Raw genomic sequence first — 22052 nt, forward strand, 5'->3', positions numbered from 1 at the left:
ATGCCCACTAGTAGCCTGGCAGTTAATTTATTAAATTCCAGAAATGGGATAGCTGCATGGGAATTTTCCTCCCGTGTCATGCAAATACACACCAATTTCTCTTAGAAAGTCCTCTATATAGGCATCCTTTTTCCTAGGCAGAGAGCCAAGTGTGCTTTGCCATAATTTAAATCACTTACTTCTTTACTCTTAACAAGACAAAGTTTTTAAATTCACTTACAGATTGAAAAATATGATCTTTCATATATTTTACGTTGGAAAAAATATTTTCTTCTTCAATATATCCACAGATTTTTTTACAAATACAGTAAAAATGAAAATGATGCTTCTAGTAATTTTAAATTAGCTCCAATTAATAATAAAGGTACATGGCAGAGAATATACTGAATGGATATATTATGCTGGTAGACTGCATGTAAACAACCATGAAACCAGTGATCAATTTTGATAATGAAGTTAAGTTAGACTACGGAAGGCATATCAGGAGGAACGCTTACAGTTTTGATATATTTCCATTAAATATTACTATGATGGGCAACACAGAACATCAAAATTTGTTAACAGCTGTTAAGAATATTTCCACCTATTTCTGAAACAATTCATCAGCCATCCAAACCTTTTTGTTCGATTTTTATTGTACCAGAAAAATTTTCAAATGGTTACATTCAAAGCATTTTGGCTGTGCATTCTCATCTATCATCAATATAAGGAGCTTAGAACTATCCATATTAACTTCTGTTACTCTTTTCCTCCCCTCTTTCTGCCCATGCTGCATTAGCAGTGTTAAATATGAACGGTTTTTGCTGCATGCATCTTAACAACAGGAAGACCTGTTTCACCTATATTAAGTTTTGGTTCACAAATTGCAATAAATTCAGACAAATCGCTCATATATTTGGCTTTCTTCACTTTCTGATGTACTTTCATTGTAATTAAAACATATATATATTTACTTAGTTCTTGTTTTAAAATTATTACTTTTAAATTTCTCAGTAAACTCTTCCGCTTTGTATGCATTTGCAGTTAGCTTGATCTGACCTATTCTAATAATCCATGATCTTAATTTTCTCTCCAAGAAAGCTGATAAACTGCTAAGAAGTATGCCATATTCTTTAGCATGATAGATTTTTTTCCCTTACTTCATTAGCTAATTTCACTAACTACTACAATTCAATTTTCTCTAAAGTATAAATGCTTATTGTGTGACCTACACAGTATGGAAATAAAAAAAGAATAGCAAAACTTAAAAGACAGGATTATAGGATTCCGTTTAATAATTGGGCTAGGATAAAGGATTGCTAATGATGAGAAAAGAATTCTATGGAAAACAATTACATAGGATGCAAACTTCTGCACTTTTTTTGTAATAAAATTCTTCTAAATCTGAAATTACCTGAAAATATGAAATAAAAAAATTTCAAAAAGCTAATTTAAATATTAGGTTTAACAAAAAAATTACAAATTAGTTCAATCTAAATTATACAAAAATTCAACTTATACAAATTTGTCTGAAATTCTGCACGAACCATGATGCATGGTATATTAGTTGAATCATCCCTCAAAAATTCTGATATAAAAAAAAAGGTACCTTGTGTTGAAGCTGAATATCAGTTAACCATATGGCAGAGGGATGTTACCCTCGGGGACACTCTCTCACACATTCTCTAAGCATACATAAGCAATTAATATCAAATGAATAACAGCTGCAGAGACAAATCAATACAGTACTTTTAAAGAGTCGAATTTCCTGGCAAAATAAGTGTTTCCTCCATTTTTTTCTTACAGCTGCATAGCATACACAGTTATATCTTTATACAGAATAGGGTAGGTGCCTTTTTAGAATAATCCTGAATATTTTATCAAGTAAGCAATACAACTCCACAAGAATCTATGTTCAGCTATGCACAACAGCAATTTTGAAGGTATTTTGATCAAAATATCCACTTTTATGTAAATAAAACAGCCACATATCGCTATATATTTTCAGTTTAAGTATAAACATCAAGGAAACTTCATCCTGAGAAGAATATCTAAGGAGGGGGGGATTAAGATTACAGCATCAATTCATAAGAATTTTATGCTGGTAGGTAATGTAACATTAATAATTCAAATTATTTATTTCAGAATATGTTTCTCTTAATAATTTCTATGGCATAGACATTACAAAAACAATTAGGAAGAGAACAATTATGTACTTGATTACAAATATACGTAATCAAAGACATCCCGAGCCACTATTCTTGAATACGGATTTCATAATACCCATATAAGCATGTATAGCGGTTATCACGACGCATGTTCAGTATTACACATTAAAATGTAAAAAATCTAAAAAGGAAACTGTAACTCTAAATTATATTTTAGAATGAATACTGTACCGAAATGAGAATATATCACTCATATTCCTTAAAAATTAAGCTTTAACTACAATGAACCACAATTTCTTTTTAATTGCATACTCTTTTACAAACGTTAAAAATATTGCTGTCATCTTGACTTAAATAAGAAACAGCCTAAAGCAGTATAATATATACATATACACACACATACACACAACACATGTGTGTATATACATATTTATGCAGAAGAAAGAAGAACAAAAATTGCACACAAAGTTCAATTGCAAAAACTATAAAAGTGGGCGCAGAAACAAAGATTTTATTTTTACATGACTTGAGTATCACAAATTATGCTCAAATGAATAACTGATAGACCATGGTATCATTTTACCAGGTTCTGATTTAATGAAAGAAAAATAATGAATTTAAAGATGATACTGTATGAAAAACTCAATTTACAAATTTCAAACAAGAACCTATAAAACAAGTTCTGCTAAATAACTAATAACTAACCAATTTGCTTTTCTTGCAAACTAAAACATGTTTCTGCTCTCATTTTTCACTTTAAATACAACAGTGGCACTGCTAGAAACATGCAGCAGGCAACCCAAAGTACTTTGATACAATCCAAGCACAGCAACATCCATGTCCAAAAATAATAGGTAAGTAACAATAATATCATATAGATATTTAGTATGCATGCAATAACAAATTAAAAATATCTATTTACATTTATTATATTAAATAAATAAACCAGTTTAAGCACAATGGGAATGCATCTTTTAAAGCACTTGTAATTCTTCTGCAGTTTAAAACTCAATTACATGCTATATTTTTGATTTCTAATCAGTTATGGAAGATATTTTTGATTCCAAGTTTTAAACAAAAATTTGTATTAGAAAAAAATGTTCAATTAACTTTGTAAGAGGACATGTTTTATTTAGATTCTACTAAAATTTCCAAAAGTACATTTTCGTTGCTACAATGGGTTTTCAGTTCTCAGTAGAAATGATTTACAAAGGCATGGCTTAAACTTTTAAAACTTCAGAATACTTACTATGTTTAGTAAACTTTTACCAGGTATTAACATTTTAACAGGTTATATACACATAGATGAGTAGATCAATACTGGTTATATTGAGCACCCAACTCAAGATTAAACTTAGAAAACAGAGACACATTAAAATACATATTATATAAATAAAAAAAAAATAATCATGGAGGATTTGATGATGAGTTTACACAACAGATAATTAAGAACAATATATTTTAAATACTTTTTGACTCAGATTACATAAATATGAAAAAGAAAAAAAATATTGCACTAACAATGGCAATAATTCCTCTGGATAACTGCTAGCAAAATCCACTTGGTTATATATATTATACATACATACATATATATATATATATTTATATTTATATATATATGATCACCTAAATAATTCTTCTTTGGCAAATGCTCCAACATCTGAACTATACAAGATACTTCAAAATTTGCTATTAAAAGTCTTTCATAATTTAAAAATTGGTATTCCATTGTGCAACTCCATTTTCCAGTTTCATAAAAAAGATACAACATGTTTCCACTATACGCAATAATGGGAAAGGGGGTGAAAAGGTTCATTAGTTAAATGCAAACAAAGAGCAAGCACAGCTATTTATGTTACAAGTAAAAAAAAATTTCCAAGATTCCATTAAGACATACAAAATTTAGAATACATTATTCAACACAAGATAAAAAAAAAAACTCATTAATAAATGTTCAAAGGTTGAAAATGTTTTACAAACTTATTAAAAATTAAAAACTGATTATTTAAATTAATTTCACAGTGAAAATATACATAGTATAGCTGCAAAGTATTTTCTTTTGAATTCAAAATTAGCCAGGGGAGATATGTTTCCCATACACAGGCATACATCCAAAAGTATATTTTACGTTAAATCAATGGACAAATTAATGCAACATGGCTAAAAGCCTCCTTTCCAATATTAATTGAATAACATTAAATTATATTTACTCTAAACAACAACAAAAATTTTAAACGAATCTAAAACATAAAAACATTTTTCACATTATAAATATCATATATGTAATTTTACATATTTTAGAATATGCAAATTATAAAACAGATAAAAATATTTTAAAACTAAAACAAAGATTTTACAATGAAAATAAAAATTTACCACAATTCAATAAATACAATACTACAGATCACCTAATAACTAATCAGTAACAAAAATTTAGTGATATAATACAAAGAAGATTATTTCATGTGCCATAAAAGATATAAAAAGAAGGTGGGAATAATAAGTTAAAAAATTCTCAATAATTTTAAATCAATGTGTTTGAGTGTGTCGGGGAGAGAAACCAAAGTAAAAAATTGCAGTACAAATATGCATCAACTTTTCAAATTCAAAATTTAGTGGCTGCAATATACCAAACTTTTAAGTAGAACAGGAAGACAAAATTCTTTTCAGTATTTAAACAAAAATATTAGTACATAACTTTGTTTTGAATGAACTAGTAAAACAGAGTATTAAATATTAATAAACATGATAAGTTTAATCATTCAAAATTATACTGATTACTACCTATCCTGTGAAGATATATTTATTAACTGCATAGTTTATTTCTGTCAAATAAATACATTGTATATATCCAAATATGATTACAGTCACTAACAACACTACAACTTATATAAATCAGTTATTGCTGTAACAATAATAAAACTAATGAATCTAAAAATCAAAAGTTGACTAGACTAAACTAACAAATGCATAACCACCAAAAAAAAAAAAAAAAACTTTTTCTTCTTTTCTGAAATACATAAACTAAATATTTAGGAAGTCAAAATGACTTAAAAAAATAGGCTGCCATAAATGCAATATTTAAGGTAAAACAAGACATCCAACTATTTCTGATTTCATTATAAATGCACATGCCATATGCATAGATTCTGTTCTGATTCTCCTTTATATATGGGACAACAACCATTTTGAAGTACACATACTAAATATTCATGTACAGAAACAGGGTTTGATAAACACCTTCGATTCACGAGAAGAGTGCAATAAAAAGACTAAGTCAGAAATGCAATTAAATTACATCATACAACAAACTCGATAAAGGAAAGTGTCTTTGTTTCAGAATCCAAAATTTTGTGTGAGTTTGGGATATCTAAAAAGTCTAAACCATATTAATAATATCCATTATCAATTCCTGAAAAACAACACTGACACATTTAAACTTTAGCAAACTTAAAGATACTTTTTTCAAAAATCAGATTTAACAGAAATATCTAAAACTGCTCCTAAATATAGTCTACAGCATGTCCACGAAATGCAGGTCGTCTCTCGTAATGAAATGGAAGCAACCGTGATGTACAAAGAAATGGTAAAAGTGCTTTTTTAGTATTTTCATTCTTTTAATTCTTTTACACAGGATATTTTGCTGCTTAGTTTTTGTACAAATGTTGCATTACCCAACATAATACCTTGTAATACATAGATACCTTTTGGTTGCCATTGATGATGACTTTTCATACTCAACTAAACAAAGCAAAAAACCACAATCACAGTGCTAGTTTTTAAGGGGACGTAGTGAAGGGGAAGATGAGTGAGTTTTTTCACGACCAAGAAACGTAAAAGAAAAAAGCAATATTGACTTTTTGGGGAAGGAGGGTTTTCACGAGAAGGACAGGCACGCGACAATTCCTTCAGTCGGGGTGTCGCAAATACACCCCCATGGCGTTAGCACTCGGAATGATGCAGCAGAGCGGGTGGTGTCAAAACTGGCAAATTGTGGCCGATGTCATCGAATTGAGGCAGTGTTTCGCTCCATGGTAACAAGGCCCACCCTCGCTGCATGCAGTGGCTGAACAGAAAAAGAACAAGAATCTAGGGATGGTTGGGTGCCATCACAAGAGTTCATACTGGTGAAGGTGCATCCGTTGGATGATGTCGCGGCAGTCATTGAATACCCGTCGAATGTTCTCTGTGTCCACGGCACAAGTGAAGTGGGGGTAGCAATAGTGTTTGCCATCACCGCTGGCTGTGCTAATGCGCTATAAAGAGAAAAGAACATAACTTACCAATATAAAAGGATTCCAAATTCAGATTTGAACTTTTAATACACTGCTGGCCACCGTAAATGCAACACCCTGATGGAAGCATGCAGATAACATGACATTTACATATGCATTAGCGGAGGTGAGATATGCAAACGATTAGAATTTCAGTGCAGACGCACATCACGCGTGCCTGTGGCGCCACTTCAAAGCGCTATTTAAGGCTTAGAGTTTTCGACGATTTCAAGTTCAGCAATTGTGTTTTTCTTGCGGTTTTTTTTTTTTCAAAAAAAATTATCAATTATGCCTCGTAGTAAAACGCGATCATCATTTGACCAAGTATCTGAGTTCGACAGAGGTAGGATAGTGGCCTACTGAAAGCATGGATTATTTTTCAGGGAAAGCGGTAGTCGTGTTGGACAAAACCAAACAACTGTAATGCGGATATGTGACCGTTGGATGCAGGAGGGTACAACGGACCGACGTGTTTCGATCGCATCCACTTCAGTGCACTACTTCACGTGATCACAGGAACATTGTGCACATGGCAGTGACGGATCGCTCAGTCACATCACGAACCATAGCACAGCACATTCAGTCTGAAACACATCATCCAGCGTCTGCACATACCATTCGACGCTGTTTACAGTAGAGCGGTCTGTCCGCAAGACGTCCATTGCTTCGTCTACCCTTGAGGCAGAACCACAGACATCTCCGCCGCTAATGGTGCGATGAAAGAAGGATGTGGATGGAAGAATGGAATGAAATTATCTTTACTGACGAGTCACGCTTCTGTCTGCAACAACATGATGGTCAGATTTGATTCTGGAGACACCGTGGAGAGAGGATGCTGAACAGCTGCGTTATGCACCGCCACACTGGTCCTGCACCAGGTATTATGGTATGGGGCAGTATTGGATATCACTCTTGCACTCCTCTAATACGCATTGCCGGTACTTTAAACAGCCAGCGCTACATCTCCAAGGTGTTGGAGTCAGTTGTCCTTCTTGACTTTCAGGGCTTGCCCATATTTCAACAGGATAACGCATGACCACACATGGCACGCATTGTCCAAGGGTTCTTCATCAATCGCCAGATTGAATTGCTTCCCTGGGCTGCTCACTCTCCGGATCTTTCGCCGATAGAAAACATGTGGTCCATGGTTGCTGAACGACTGACCCAGATTACATCCCAAGCTGCCACACCAGATCAACTTTGACAACGTGTGGATGCTGCTTGGTCTGCTGTACACCCAAAAACACATCCAAAGTCTCTTTGAATTAATGCTGAGACGTGTGGTATATCTAACAATGGCGGCTACTCTGGCTACCGATTCTGGAAGGAACCACACTTCACAGATGTCTATAAATTTAATCATTTGATACTAGGTCAACATGTTATCTAATAAATAAATTTTGTTGTGATATCTCTCGTCTTTCTTGGTGTTGCAATTTGGGTGGCCAGCAGTATATTTAAATTATTAAAATTTAACCGCAACACAAATGGATATATTTATTTTTATCATGAATGAATATGCTTAAACATTTTAAAAGCTAGAGAATGGTAAAAATGATTTAATCGAAAATTAGAAGTTAATAATGGACTAAAAATATTAGATATTAGTTAATTTAAACTAAAGAACACTAAGAGGAAAAGCAAGAGAATATTAAAGAAGGCAATGCAAATTTGAGAATTCAACTTTTGAACAAGGAAAGAATAATATTTTTTCTTTTCTTTTTCAAATCAAACAGTTGGGAGAGAATTTTTCATATAAAATTCTAAGCACAGGAAACTACTTTCAGCATAATGAAGAAGCCTTTATTTTGTGCCTTTGACAAGAATTATGTGAAAACGATATGAATCAACATAAAATCTTAATAATTTTTAAAACAGTAGAGCTGCTTAAAATTATTATCTATGGCTGAATTTGATCCATATTGTATTGTAATTGCAATAAATAATTTTTTTTGTTTCCATTAAAATCACCACTCAGGAAAAATATATATCAGAAAACATAATGCCACTAAAACCTTTCATGTTTATCAAAATTTAGCAACCTTTAGTTAATGATTCTAATTAGACAATAGATTTTCATGATACTAACAGCATATTTCTTTTTTATAAAAGAAGGTACAAAGCTCTATATAACGAGTTTGAATCTGCCTCTTTGCACATAATACGAGGATCAGTCAAAAAGTTAGTTGCACTGTTTCAGAAAACAAAACAGGATATAAATTTTACAATACCTTTGTTTGTACCTTAAAGTTACATTCAAAATCTACTTTTCAACATAATTACCTCCATTATTTAAGCATTTGTCGAGGCATGGTACAAGTTTTTTTATGCCTTTTGCAAAGAAATCCTGTCCAATGTTTGATAATCATTCTTGGATTGCAGCTTTCACCTCGCCATCCGAGTGGTATTGCCGCTCTGAAAGTTCTGCTTTCATGGGATCAAAAACATAGTCAACAAAACAAAAAAAAAAAAAAAAAAAGTCACAAGGTGCAAGATCTGGGTTATAAGGAGAGTGATCCCACACTTTCTCCCTAAAAATTTTCAAAAGGACGCACATTTGTTTCGCTGCATGCGGTCTTGCATTGTCATGCAGGAGCACTATGCCTTTTGTCAGTTCACCTGGCCGTCAATTTTTAAGTGATAGTTGAAGTTGTTTTGGTGTTTCACGATAAGAAGATGCATTAATTGTGGCACCCTTCGGCATGAACTCTGTATGCGTCAAACATTCTCTGTCGAAAAACAGCATTAGCATCACCTTTCCAGCAGATGGAACAGTTTGATACTTTTTTTGAGTTGTCAGGTGAGAAGTGATGAATTCAAGACTCATCTCTGGTCACAATTTTGTTCCCAAACTCATTTTCTTCCTTTTGGTAATGTTTCAGAAATTTCAATGCACTTTCAAAACGCTTCCCTTTATGTTCCTCTGTTAATAGACGAAGCACCCATCGAGCACAAACTATATGAATTTGAAGCTGATGGGCAATAATTTTATGTATACTCCCACGAGAAATATCCAGTTCATTAGAGGATTCCTGTATTGTTATGCGTCTGTTTGCAAGAATGCATTCATTCATATGTGCAGCAATTTCAGAATTTGTGGCAGCTGATGGTTTTCCCTTGCGCTCAGCGTCGTCATTACTTGTACGTTCATTCCCAAACATGTCACACCACTTTATGATAGCTTGACATGGCATTTTCACCATAAACTTCATACAACTGCGGATAAATCTCAGTGCAGTTACACCTTTTTTGCCCACAAAAAATTAATCACTGCATACATTTCCAATTTGGGCGGCATCTGCAGCTGGCGAGACATGTTTACGGCTGATTATCAGACAATCTAAAACTGCCTCGTGAAAGCCGCTACGTCACCCGATACAACTAAATATCTGACGTTTTGCCAGCTTCTGACTGACCTACGTAATTTGTTTTTGAAGAGAGCTTCTGCTCTAATGATCTTTCTACTCCTTTCTCTTTGTTTTGCATAAAGAATTTCTATATTGAATTCTAGCTCTTATTCATACTTTTTAATTCTTCATAATAAACTGTTATTAATGGAGTACAATAATTTAATTCTCTTAAAATATGTCTAGATATTTTTAATTTATTCCAAATTTAATTTTTGCATAATTTATCCAAATATTATGGATTTTTATTCTTACAATGACATATCTCAGCCTACCATAAAAGTGAACACAAATATTTTTAATTTTGAAATTTCAAACTGAGGTAAGAAACATAAAAGACTTTTTTTTGAGGGGAGATTAGTTTTTAGGATAATTAATGAAGATTTTGATAAAGGAAATCCATACCAGAAATTCATCTCTTATAAAATACTTTGCCCTCAATACTTCAGGTTCATCACCTTGGTCAGTAACAGCTAAAAATGCAAATGGATTATCAATTAGTAAAGACAGCTGAACAATATCAAGTAAATATTTAGCCAAACAACGTTAGACATGATAGATTATACAATGCATTGGACTTATGATAAAAAAATTCCCTTTATGACATACATAATAATAAGAAAATAAATATTTCATCATGATTGTATGCATATTTTAAAAATTATCATGCATTTGATAATGAATAAAAATGTGTACACTAATATTTTAACTATGTCGAAATTTTCCTCTAGGCCTTGATACCAATATACAGTCTTTGATTTGATGCAATAATAATATTTTGATAATTTTTTGACTTATATACAACAACATAAAACAGCCACATTTATCATGTCTATTAATAATAATAGTTCAATAACTGCACAGCATGTGTTTCCATAGATAATTTAAAAACTGTAAATTACCTCGAGAGGCTCCACACAATAAGAAGATTTAAGAAGATACATTACTACACAGGAAAAAAAAAAAAAAAAAATAATAATAATTAAAAGAAAGTTTACGTGTAGAAATTTTCCGATATAAGAATTTTGGAAATCTGTATTAATGACAAAATTGGTATGTCATTCCACAATTAGATCTTTTCTTCATATACTCTCACTAGAAATTACAGCATAGTTCATCTCTTTTACACATTCTGAATATGTACGTTTTCACATAATAATTTCTGACAGTGGATGTTTGTTATAAAAGCATTCATAATCAGAAATGGGGAAAAGCAAGTGGGCACGAATTTGCAAGAGAACAATTTCACAGCCATTACTGGGCCTCAAAAACATCAAATGACACTAAATAAAGCATAAAACCTATAATAAAACTAAAAGCAAAAATGACAACAAAAGTATAGCCTGAACAAATGGAAATGACTTATGGAATATAATTTAATCATTCAAAATTGAGAAAATAGTGTATAGAGGGAAGGCTCAGATTTGATTATAACAACAGTGTTGGGTAGATGCAAGAGAATAGGATGTAGGAAACAGAGCATTGTTTATTAACTTTACTGGGCCATTACATCTATAGTTGCTAATGCTATGGATCTAACAATCTGAGAATTACCCAATGTATGAAAAGCCTGTAATCAATTTTGTCTCAAAGAAAAGCCATAATTCATGGTAAAAAATTATGCACGACAACGACGAGTTGAAACTGTGTTTTATCAATAAAATTCAAGGAGATGGGAATACAGGAAAGCATCCTGTATAGAGATGAAAGGATTAAGAACTCAAAATTGGTTCAAAAGATTGAAAATGCACTTTCTTACAGCTGCAAGGTTCATATATTTTTGGTGTCAGAAGATGACATCTATTGAATTTTGTGAACTCCAACTGAAGATGAGCCCCAATACAACTGCAGATTGGAATAGTTACATGAACGAGGTGTGTACCACAGCTTTGATTGCTCAGCCTAAGTTGAAAACTGGTGAATAAGGAAAGATTGTTGAAGTAGAAAACCTTTTTACTAGAAGAAAGAAAAACGTTGGATGTGTTATTCTGCCGCAATGGGTTTTTTAGCGGATTGCGCATAGAATCGAAGAATGTTTTTTAGTTGCTGTTCCAAATTGATCAGCGAAAACTCTATTGAATGTCATAATGGAAAATATTACAGAAAGAAGCATTATTTATATTGATTGCTAGAAAACACACAAGTAGGATGAACTGCAAGATGGAGGCTTTGAATATTTTACTGCAAACCACAACTACAATTTTGTGGAACCCGAAAATGGATGTCATATAAAAACAATAAAGCCATTGTGGGGCAGGGCTAAATGATGTAGTAAACACCCTCAAGGTATTTTGATTCTTATTTGTCCGAATTTATGTGAAGACGTTTACACACGTACAACAACAGAGAAAAAAGAAAAAAAAAAAAAAAAAAGAAAAGAAATTTCCAGTGTTGGACGAAATCAAAAATTTTATGCCTCCCATTTAATTTCAGTTCTGTTCTACCTTTCTTAATGAATTTTCATAAAAAATGTATTACATGAGGTTAAGCTTTCATTTAAATTAAAATATAAAAGTTGGATACAAATATGGAAATACTTTGTAAAATGCATGCTTGAAATGAAATGCTTGTTCCTACAAAAGCTGTTGGTAGCATTGATTTGGGTGCACAAACACCACCTGTACAACATCCTCAATACATAGCAAGTCTCATTTGTAATCAACACAGTGTTCTGTGCAATTGTGAGTGCATCATGTCAAAGCTAAATGAATTCAAATGTGGGCTAATTGTTGGAGCTCGCATGGTGGGTACTTTCGTAACTGAAAGTCTGATGTTTCAATAGGCACAGTACATAAGACTTTTAAATCATATAGGAAAACCAGAAAAACCGCATTCGCCACATCATAGTGGAGATCAAAATGTGTGTTGAGTGATCATGACAGATGATCACTAAGAGGACTGCGATGAAACATAGAAGGACTACGGCTGCAAAAATGACTGTTAAACTGAATTTCACACTTGCAAACTTGTCAGCGACAAAACAATACAAAGGGAGCTCCACAAGCAGAGTATTTTTGGGCAACCCGCAATTCAAAAGTCACTATCAGCGGTCAAAATGCCTGTAAGAGGAGAACACGGTGTCAAAGTTATAAAACCTAGACTGCAAAGCAATGGAAGGCTGTCATTTGGTCGGATGAATCTTGCTTCATACTGTTTCTGACATCTCGGTGAGTTTACATCTGGCGAATGCCATCCCAAGCATGTGACAGAGACTGTTTGCTGCCGAGAGTGAAACATGGTGGGGGTTTGTTCATGGTTTGGGTAGCCAGCCATATCATAATATTCCATGGAACCCATCATTACTGTACAAGGTTACATTACTGCCAAGGATTATGTAACCATTTTGGCTGACCACATCCATCCCACGGTACAAATATTGTTCGTCAATGGTGATGCCGCATTCCAAGACAACAGAGCCTCTATTCACTCAACTCACATCATCCAGGACTGGTTTTCTGAGCATGAGGGTGAAGTTTCACATCTACCATGGCCACCACAGCACTACATAACAATATTATTGAGCCTTTGTGGGCTATTTTGGAGAGAAATCTGCATGAGCACTATTCACTGTCATCAGCTTAACATGATCCTTAACTGAATTTGCCAATGTTTTACAGGAAGAATGTTACAAGATTTGCTTTCAAAACATACAACGTATTCATCCATTTCGAGAAGACTGCAAGCTGTTTTGAACGCCATCCTACAACATATTAGTCTCAGCACTATGTTTTTATTTTGGTGTTACCATATTTTTGTCCAAGCCCTATAATAATCATTAGATAGATATATATTCCTTCCTCCCTTTTTTGTGTTAGCATTACCATAATTATTTTTGGCATTATGAAGATCAACAATAATTAGGCAATTTTTAGCTGTACCACTTTTTGTAATCTTATTTTAAATAGTTACGAAAAAGTAAAATTTCATTCTTATGAATACATAAACACAAAGAATTATGCAAATTTTAAATGTTATTTTTTGTAGTTTACTGATGGGCTTAAATATGATGTAATCACATTACACATATAATGTGAAGTTTAATGCTAGCCATTTCTTAAAATTGGCAAAACTGATAAAAATGTTAATTCTAGACATTGTTGTCATTCCACTTACCATAAAATTTCCAAATTATTACAGTACATAATTTACAGTAAAGAGAGTGATATGAAAACACTGGATACTTTATCATGGAATAAGGTTTATGCTTTATTATAATTTAGACCATCTCTATACAGCAACATTTCATTTTATGAAATCTCCCGATTAAAAATTCATCATTTGAAAATTATATATATATATATATATACATACTGAAAAACTGTCCATCCCCCTCATAATGCAAAATTATCACCTGATGAGTCTCCATTGGCAAGGAGATACAAACTCAAAGGCAAAATATGAATTGATAATTACCTCACTTAATCTCCACATTTTTAGTTAACTATTAGGAATGAATAGTTAAAGGCAAGGTATTTCTCTGTATACCATATCTACAGTAAACTGTTTCATCTTTCCTCTTAAACAGAAATGTAAGTTTCTAAATTAATTTTTCTAAAACTGATGGATTACAATGTTTTTACTATGACTGATTTATCCCCTGCTTAAGTATCCTGCTAAAGCCAAAGCTAAAAACCGTGCATAATCAATATAATCATGAAATTTGTTTTGAATATTACTGCTTACATATTTAAGAATTTTGATCATTTATGAAAAATGATAAAAATTTTTTTTGCTAATTATAATACAGTGAAATATGTTTAAAACGAAAATGCTTAATACGAAATATCGGTTAACAAGAAATAATACAACGGTTCCAACAAACTACTATATATTTTCATACATTTTGTTTCTCTTAACAAGAAAAGATATCCTTTCTTGAAATGAACAAAATATGGAAAACACAGGCAAGATTTAAGGCGGGTGTGAAATTAAAGGTGGTTTCACATATTTTGTAAAAAGGAGGCTAACTTGGCCTTGAAATACCCTAGGAATAGCCTGTAACACGAGCCAGTTTTGTCTAAGTTACTTTCACCTTCCACTCCTACAAATGCCACACAAACATCTCATCTCTCATAAGTTGGCTTTGGAATTCTGTGACGAGTACATCACAGTTAGTTCATATATTGCACTCTGCATGTCTCTGTCTCTTCATATGTTGCACTCTGTATATAATTCAGTGACTCCAAAGACGAATGAAAATTGATTTGTCATGCAGGATTCTCAAAAGTATAAGATTTCTTTGATGCCAAAAGAAATGGAAGATACTGAAACTGAGCCAATACTTAATGAAATGTTAATGTTTCTTAATGAAATGTTTGAGAAACTTTCTGTATTATTGGACTGTCCTACTGTATTAGCGGAGGAATTTGTTACAGTAGTTGATAATGTGTGTACAGCCCAAATTATGGCAGACTAAGACATTTTGGAGTTTGCTGAAAGCTCAAAAAATATCATTGATACAGATTCAAACAAAAATGAAATGAATAATGCAGCTCCTGTTCTCATGTCATCCGAAATGAGAAACTCAGGGGTGTTTGTGGGACCCCAAAAAATCCCCTGAAACTTTTACGGACTTACTACCGACATTTTGGAGTTTCGAGAAGGGGGGGAGAGAAATGAAAAATTACAATTATGAAGTATTGAATGACCTAATTTTAAAAGTTCAATGAATTACTTTTTTGCAAAATTAATAACCATAAATTTTCAAACATATAAACTACTACATTTTATGTAAATATTTTAAATTACCTGAATTAATTCTTTAAAAAAAATTATCTAATTTCTGCTGCTTTTTTTTATTTTCTGATGTTTGTGGGCTTGTCTTTCTTTTGTGGTGAACTTCATAATTGCAGGAAGGTCGACTTTTATTTTCCTCATTTACAGTTGAAGAAATTTCCTCGAGAACTGCACATGTAGAGGTAGAAGCAGTTTGCTTTTCTGCTAATGTAGAAGGTTTTTCAGAGACTTTTATAGGTGACTCATCTGAAATACATGTTTTTAAGTCCTCTTGATATGTTTTCCAACTTCTGTTCATATTCAGTAAGAGATCTTTGTGAATTGGATCAGTCATTGGATTTTTTGAGCCATATTTTTCACATGAGGTTTCTTTAGAAGCCATTAAATCATATTTAATAGGCTGCACTGCATCTAGGGAATCAATCTTAAGAGAGGTTCTATAGTCAGTGACAAGTGTATCCATTAAGTTGAATGCACTTTCCACTAATGGGCCATGGAAGCAGCTAAGGCAGGCTTTGATCAATTTAGCCAATGTAGGATACTTATAATCATTTGTGAAATCATCTTTTAAATTAAAAACTTTAGACCAATATTTATCAATTGTACACTTGACTTGATTTCCACTTTCATCAGATGTGTAGAGCATTTCTTTGGTGATATCAATATCACTCTGGTATAACCTTATTTCAGCTTCTATTTTTGACTTTTTATTATCACTAAAAATATGGGACATAAAAGATGATAACTTTTCAAAAGCTAATATTGTACTGGTTTTACCTCTTAGCTCTGGATCTAATGCTGTAAAACTAATTAGATATGAATTTTTAAGGGGTAATTTCTGTTTCATATGCTATGCTGTATTAGTATAAGCTTTCATCAGACAAATTTGGAATTCTTTTGCTATTGGATGATTTTTTGATAATTTCTTCAGGAGAGTGGAAGCTTCTGCACCAGTAAATATTACTTTGCTAGGTAAATGGAATTCTGGATTTGTGACATCAACCTTTAATAAATCATTATAAGATGTGCACTCTATATTTTCTGGCTTCATAAAAAAAGAGAAAACTTTTGCCATCAATTTATAAATACTGGAATGTATTAAATGAAGCATTGTTTTTTTTGTTTCAAATAATTTAATATATGTGTTGAACTCTGGTAATACCACTGAATATAATGCCATATGCAATAAAGTTTCATTTTGCATAACAAATAACCCATTTAGTATTCTTTTTTCCCGAGCTAAAGCACACTTTGTGAGTTGTTGGGAATGCAAGCAAGAATACACCCCTTCAACAATTTTTTTCTGAGCTGCAGAAATATTTCTTTTATTGTATACAGTTCCAACATAAGAAAAATAATCCCCTTTATCAGTTTTATCCAAGTAGTGAAAATAAAATGCAATAAGAGCATCCCACAGATCTTTGATTTTTTCTAAAACACATAAAATGTACACCCACCTATGGTCTGGTCTCTTCAAAGGCTTAAGTTTTTTAATGGCAAGGGATTCACAGATTTTGAAAAAATTTTCTCTTTTACTGCAGTTTTTCATATCAAAATAGATGTCATCAAACAAATCTTCTAAGTATCTATCAAAACATGAAGCAATTTTTTTTGCACAGTTATTAGCTGTGTGACATTCAATATCTAATAAGTGGGGTGCTTTGTTTGATCGTAGTCTGGTTTCAACACCCTTTTTTTTTCCACGCATGGTGTTACATGAGTCCATTAATACACTAATTAAGTTTGCCCATGGAATATTATTATCTTCAATAGTATTAACAAGTGCTTTAAAAACAGCTTCTGAATTGCAAGATTCCATCTTTAGAGATGCAAAATGATGAACTACAACTTCATTTTGATTGTTGTCATAAAACTGCACCAATATTGCCAGTATACTTTCTTGAGCATTGCTAGTACTTTCATCCAAATTTAGAGAAAATGGAGTCTCCTTTAAAGTTTTAATGATATTTTCCTTAATAGTTTTTGCGAGCCCATATTTCATCTTATAACATGCAGTAGTCCTGGACATTTCCAACAAGTTTAGTGCCGTCTGATCGCGGCTCAACTGTTTGCAGAGTTCAATTAAATTGGGAGCTACATTGAAAGAAAGAGAATTCTCGGCGATAAGCGAAGTTATTAATACCTCTTGGCGTGCTTTTCTTGTCACTATATCCAATGGCCGAGCATCAGTCTCCAGTAAGTCATCAGTATTTTTTGAATTAGCATAGTTACTTAAAGTCATTGAATATCTAATGCACTTTGAATATTTTATGTGCGTCACAGTTTTAGAATGATTTGTGAAAGACTTGAATCCTTCCCCACTATACTTCAGCAGTGAGTTACAAAAAACACAATATGCTTGTCCAGCAACATTTATTTTCTTGCACCATGTGCCGATGGTATCCCCATTACCATCTCTCCGTTCAATCCAATTCCACCTAAATGCATTCCGGACACCTTCTTCTAATTGTATAATATCACTATTTATATCGAGAAATTTCATAGTGAAATTCTCTTGTGTACATAAATAAAAAAATATTTCAATAAACGAAACGAAAAATTTACACGTGCATCAATAAATGAAACGAAAATTTTACACAGCGGAGAAAAAAAAGTTGAGAAGCGATCAATGGCAAATAGTTAATAGGGCAAAAAATCCCCCTTCTCTACTTATTGGCGCTACGCCAGGAGAGATAAGACCTTTGAACCCAGAGTCACGTGATCGCACATCTGGTCAAACGAAGTCTCTCCCTTTTTTTTCTGCCGCGCCTACTTGCCGAAAAGAATCCAGAAGAGAATGTCCGAGAACCGGGGGAATGAGTCATAACTCGCAATAAGGAAAGTTTTCCCCCCCTTTTCACGCATTATCACTGCGCCTTTGGAAAAAGAAAGGAAAAGTTTTCACCACACACACTGACCTTGCGTTTTCTGCTTTCAAAGCAAGCAAAATTACCCAGATCAAAATAAATAATTCATTATTATTCCTACTTCCTTTCGAACGACGATCCCCGGAATTCCGGGGTTTTCCCGGAGCACAAACACCCCTGGAAACTCGTGAAAAGTATGCACAGTTATTTATATGCACATTCCAAAGGTAATATGAATAACAAAATGAATGAATGAACAATTTGATGCTAAAAAGACAATGGAAAGAAAAATATCGGATTATTTCCCCAAAACTCAATAAATGTTTTGTTTTTCAAAAAACGTAAAAATTTTGTATTAAATTTCATTAAGTTCTTGTGGATGTTTTTGTTTCATTGATTATTATTAAATACATGCATATATATATATATTTAAATGAAATGTACTCTAATAAACTTAATTTTATTAAATATATATATTTTCAGTATCCTTTAACAAGAATTTCTTTTAACACAAAAAATATTTGAAGCCCCTCAGTTTCGTGTTAAAAGATTTTCACTGTACTAATTGTGAAGACACAACTCCCAAGAATAAAATCAAAATGTGTTTACCCTGCAAATACTTTTGTACATTAATGCTTTACGGCAGGACAATCAGCAAAAATTTTCTGCATGAATCATTAGTAATTAATTGCTAATTTTTAAATATCATTGAATTAATTGTTTTACTATCACATTAATTTCTTGTCAGACTTTTTCCACTTTTTAGAGTAACTGCACGTAGGTAGGTTGTGAATTTAAAAGAGCATGGGAAACACACCTTATGTACAGCCACAACTAGCTAGTATTAAAAATATGCTTATTATATTCAATAATTATACAGCAATAAGGTTAGTTAAATGAACTTTAATTACAGATATGTATGTAATATTTAAATTAAAATAACTTATTATAATCATTAATATTGATAAATCAGAAATCTTTAAATAAAGCACTTACCATCTGGTGGAGTCTGATAATGAGCAAAATCGGGAAAATAATCTACAAGCTTTGATTTTCCTGCTTTTATTTTTTCGGCTAATAGATCTTGCTTGTTGAGGAACAAAATAACTGATATTGTACGAAGCCATCTTTTTGAAGCATTAAAAAATATGAATTTACATTAATATTTATTGAATACTAAAATTTACAAAAGTAATTCTTAATAAAATTTTACTGTTTCTTAAAATAAATGTACTCTCTTATATTAAAATCCAATGAATTACAATAATTAAATTTAAAAATCCTGTTTCAACAACGACAAAATTCACTTGAAAATATAATAAACAAATCTAACAGAAGATAAAATCAATTCTATATTAATATTAAAAAAAAAAGCTTTAAATTAATGCACAATTTAAAAAAAAAAATTACACAAATAATGAGCTTCAAATTTAAAATTCATAAACATAATCAAAGACAAAAATCACATGAAAATACTAATGCAAATATAAGAAATAATTCAAAAAGAAAATGAAGATAATTATGTATTAATGTAAAAAAGCTTCGAATTAATCGTGCTAAAAATTTCAAGGCTCTGGAATTTATATTTTTCATGAAAAAAGTCTTTTTGTTTTTCCTTTCTCATAAACGTGAGTTCTTTCCTAATTCATTATTTATATTTCATTTAGAAAAAGTTTAACTGAAACAGCATGAGTTAACTAGGAGAGTTATGGGTTGACATGATTCCAAATATAAGCATAAATAAATACTATGATAAATAAAAGCTCAAAATTAAGACAAAAATATAATACATCATTAAAAAAAAAGGCAGCACAGAATTATAAGTACTACACATACAATTTATTTAAGAATCATAAATTTGTAAAAAATAGATTGTAAAATTACCTGTTATTCCAAATGCTTTTGAACAAATCCAGTGATTCCCTGAGTCTGTTCTGATTTGGATCTTCTCTCAAAACCATGTTATAACTACTGCAAGCAGTTACAAATATGATAGCAGTAACATCGTTAAAACACTGAATCCACTTTCGCCTTTCATCTCTTTGACCACCAACATCAAACATGCTACAGAAATAAGTAATTTTTTAAATTAATAAAGAGCAAAATCAAAATTATGCATTTATTTTGCAATACGATTAAAAATGTTACTTTGAAAGACACATTAAAAATACAGGTTTAAATTCCATATCTTTAAAAATACACTTTCTTATACTTCTTTTCTCTCTCTCTCTTTTTCCTTTAGAAATAATTACTTTATTTCTAAAGCATAATCTAAACATTTCCTATGAATGCATTTTGGTACAAGGTAAACTTTACCTCTTTTTTATTGGGGTGATTCTGCAAGGACCCTGATAGGTTATCAAATATATAACAGTAGCATAAAATTCCCAAAAGTTATTCTGTGCTGTGATTTGTTTCAAAGGTGCTTATGAGTTGTCATGTTGATATGTTGCATAACTTAGTATTATTTTTTAAATTATCATAAATGTTGTTTGCCATAATTTTACTTCATCAGGACTTTCATTTTTTAACACAATCTGAGATTTTATAACATCATTAAACAATTCTCTTTTATTTAATTAACAACCTTGATAATGCATTCATTTTAGATTTGCTTTCAAATCACTAAGGTTCTCTAGGATTTCAAACATTTGAGGCAGATTTAACACTTTTCATTTTTTGATAAAACAATGCTTTTACTGCAGAAGAATATTTTTGCTGAAACACACACACACACATACATAAAAAGAGACTAAACACATCCTTTTTAATGAATTTTGACACTTTTCATATCTGAGGAAGAAATTGGAGCTATTTTTAAATTTCTGCTATTTCTGAGCAAAGTACGCTCAGAAAGCAGAGAAGTGAGTAAAAAATATGCAACATTTCAAGAATGAATACTTGCTCAGAATTATTTAGTTTAAATTTTATTTTGAATAGTTAACTTAGTTTCAGCTGTCTGCATCATTAGCACTATGCAAATAAATATCATGCAAAAAAGATTCATTTTGAAATGACACAATTGAAAGCGTTATTACACAGCTTTATTACAAGCAGCGACTAGTTTTAAAATCAAAAGGGGAAATAAACAAACTAAAATAGAGGCCCAAGGGTTTTTTTGAGTTAAAGTTAGAATTTTTGATTTACATACTTTTAACCATTCTTTCTCACACACACTGCCTTCAGGATTAATCTAACATGTGAGAAATTTGAAAGCAATTGAACACTATGGTTTTATATAACAAAATATGAGTTTTCTTTTAGAATTGCTTGACAATTTTTCAACAATTACTTCTCAGAAAGGAATAATATCACTGAGAGACACAGACCTGCACATGGCAGAAATCCTACCAAACTGTTCTACAGAATGAATGAACATTTGCTAACTAGAAACAAAACAAAAAAATCATTGCTTTACTAATAACTACTGATACACTGAACAAACAAACAAACAAAAGAGAAGAAGAAAAAGAAGAGGGACAGTTCTATATCTCGTGTTCTACTGGGCCGATAGACAAAGTTCAACTTGCGTTTTTCGTCTCGAAACCACGACTTAGGATATATATTCGATTTATATATAGCATTGTCCCAACATAGGTTTTTTCTGACACAAAATCG

The 22052-nt window shown here is 31.9% G+C and overlaps 1 protein-coding gene across 1 annotated transcript in view; it reads right to left on the reverse strand.

Moving 5' to 3' along the window:
* Positions 1 to 2430: 2430 nt before the first annotated feature.
* The window catches only part of Galphas (G protein alpha s subunit), a 70760-nt gene continuing 51138 nt past the window's right edge, over positions 2431 to 22052 (reverse strand). The window contains exons 8-11 of the mRNA XM_035377914.2: positions 20319 to 20498; positions 19431 to 19561; positions 10237 to 10304; positions 2431 to 6406 (exon numbers count right to left, since the gene is read on the reverse strand). Coding sequence (XP_035233805.1) covers positions 6260 to 6406; positions 10237 to 10304; positions 19431 to 19561; positions 20319 to 20498 — 526 coding nt within the window. The 3' untranslated portion in view covers positions 2431 to 6259. The remainder of the gene's footprint in view (positions 6407 to 10236; positions 10305 to 19430; positions 19562 to 20318; positions 20499 to 22052) is intronic.

The sequence above is a fragment of the Stegodyphus dumicola genome, chromosome 2 (genome assembly GCF_044657685.1).
Source record: "Stegodyphus dumicola isolate Sdum_Otavi_A_Nest chromosome 2, ASM4465768v1".
NCBI lineage: Eukaryota > Metazoa > Arthropoda > Arachnida > Araneae > Eresidae > Stegodyphus > Stegodyphus dumicola.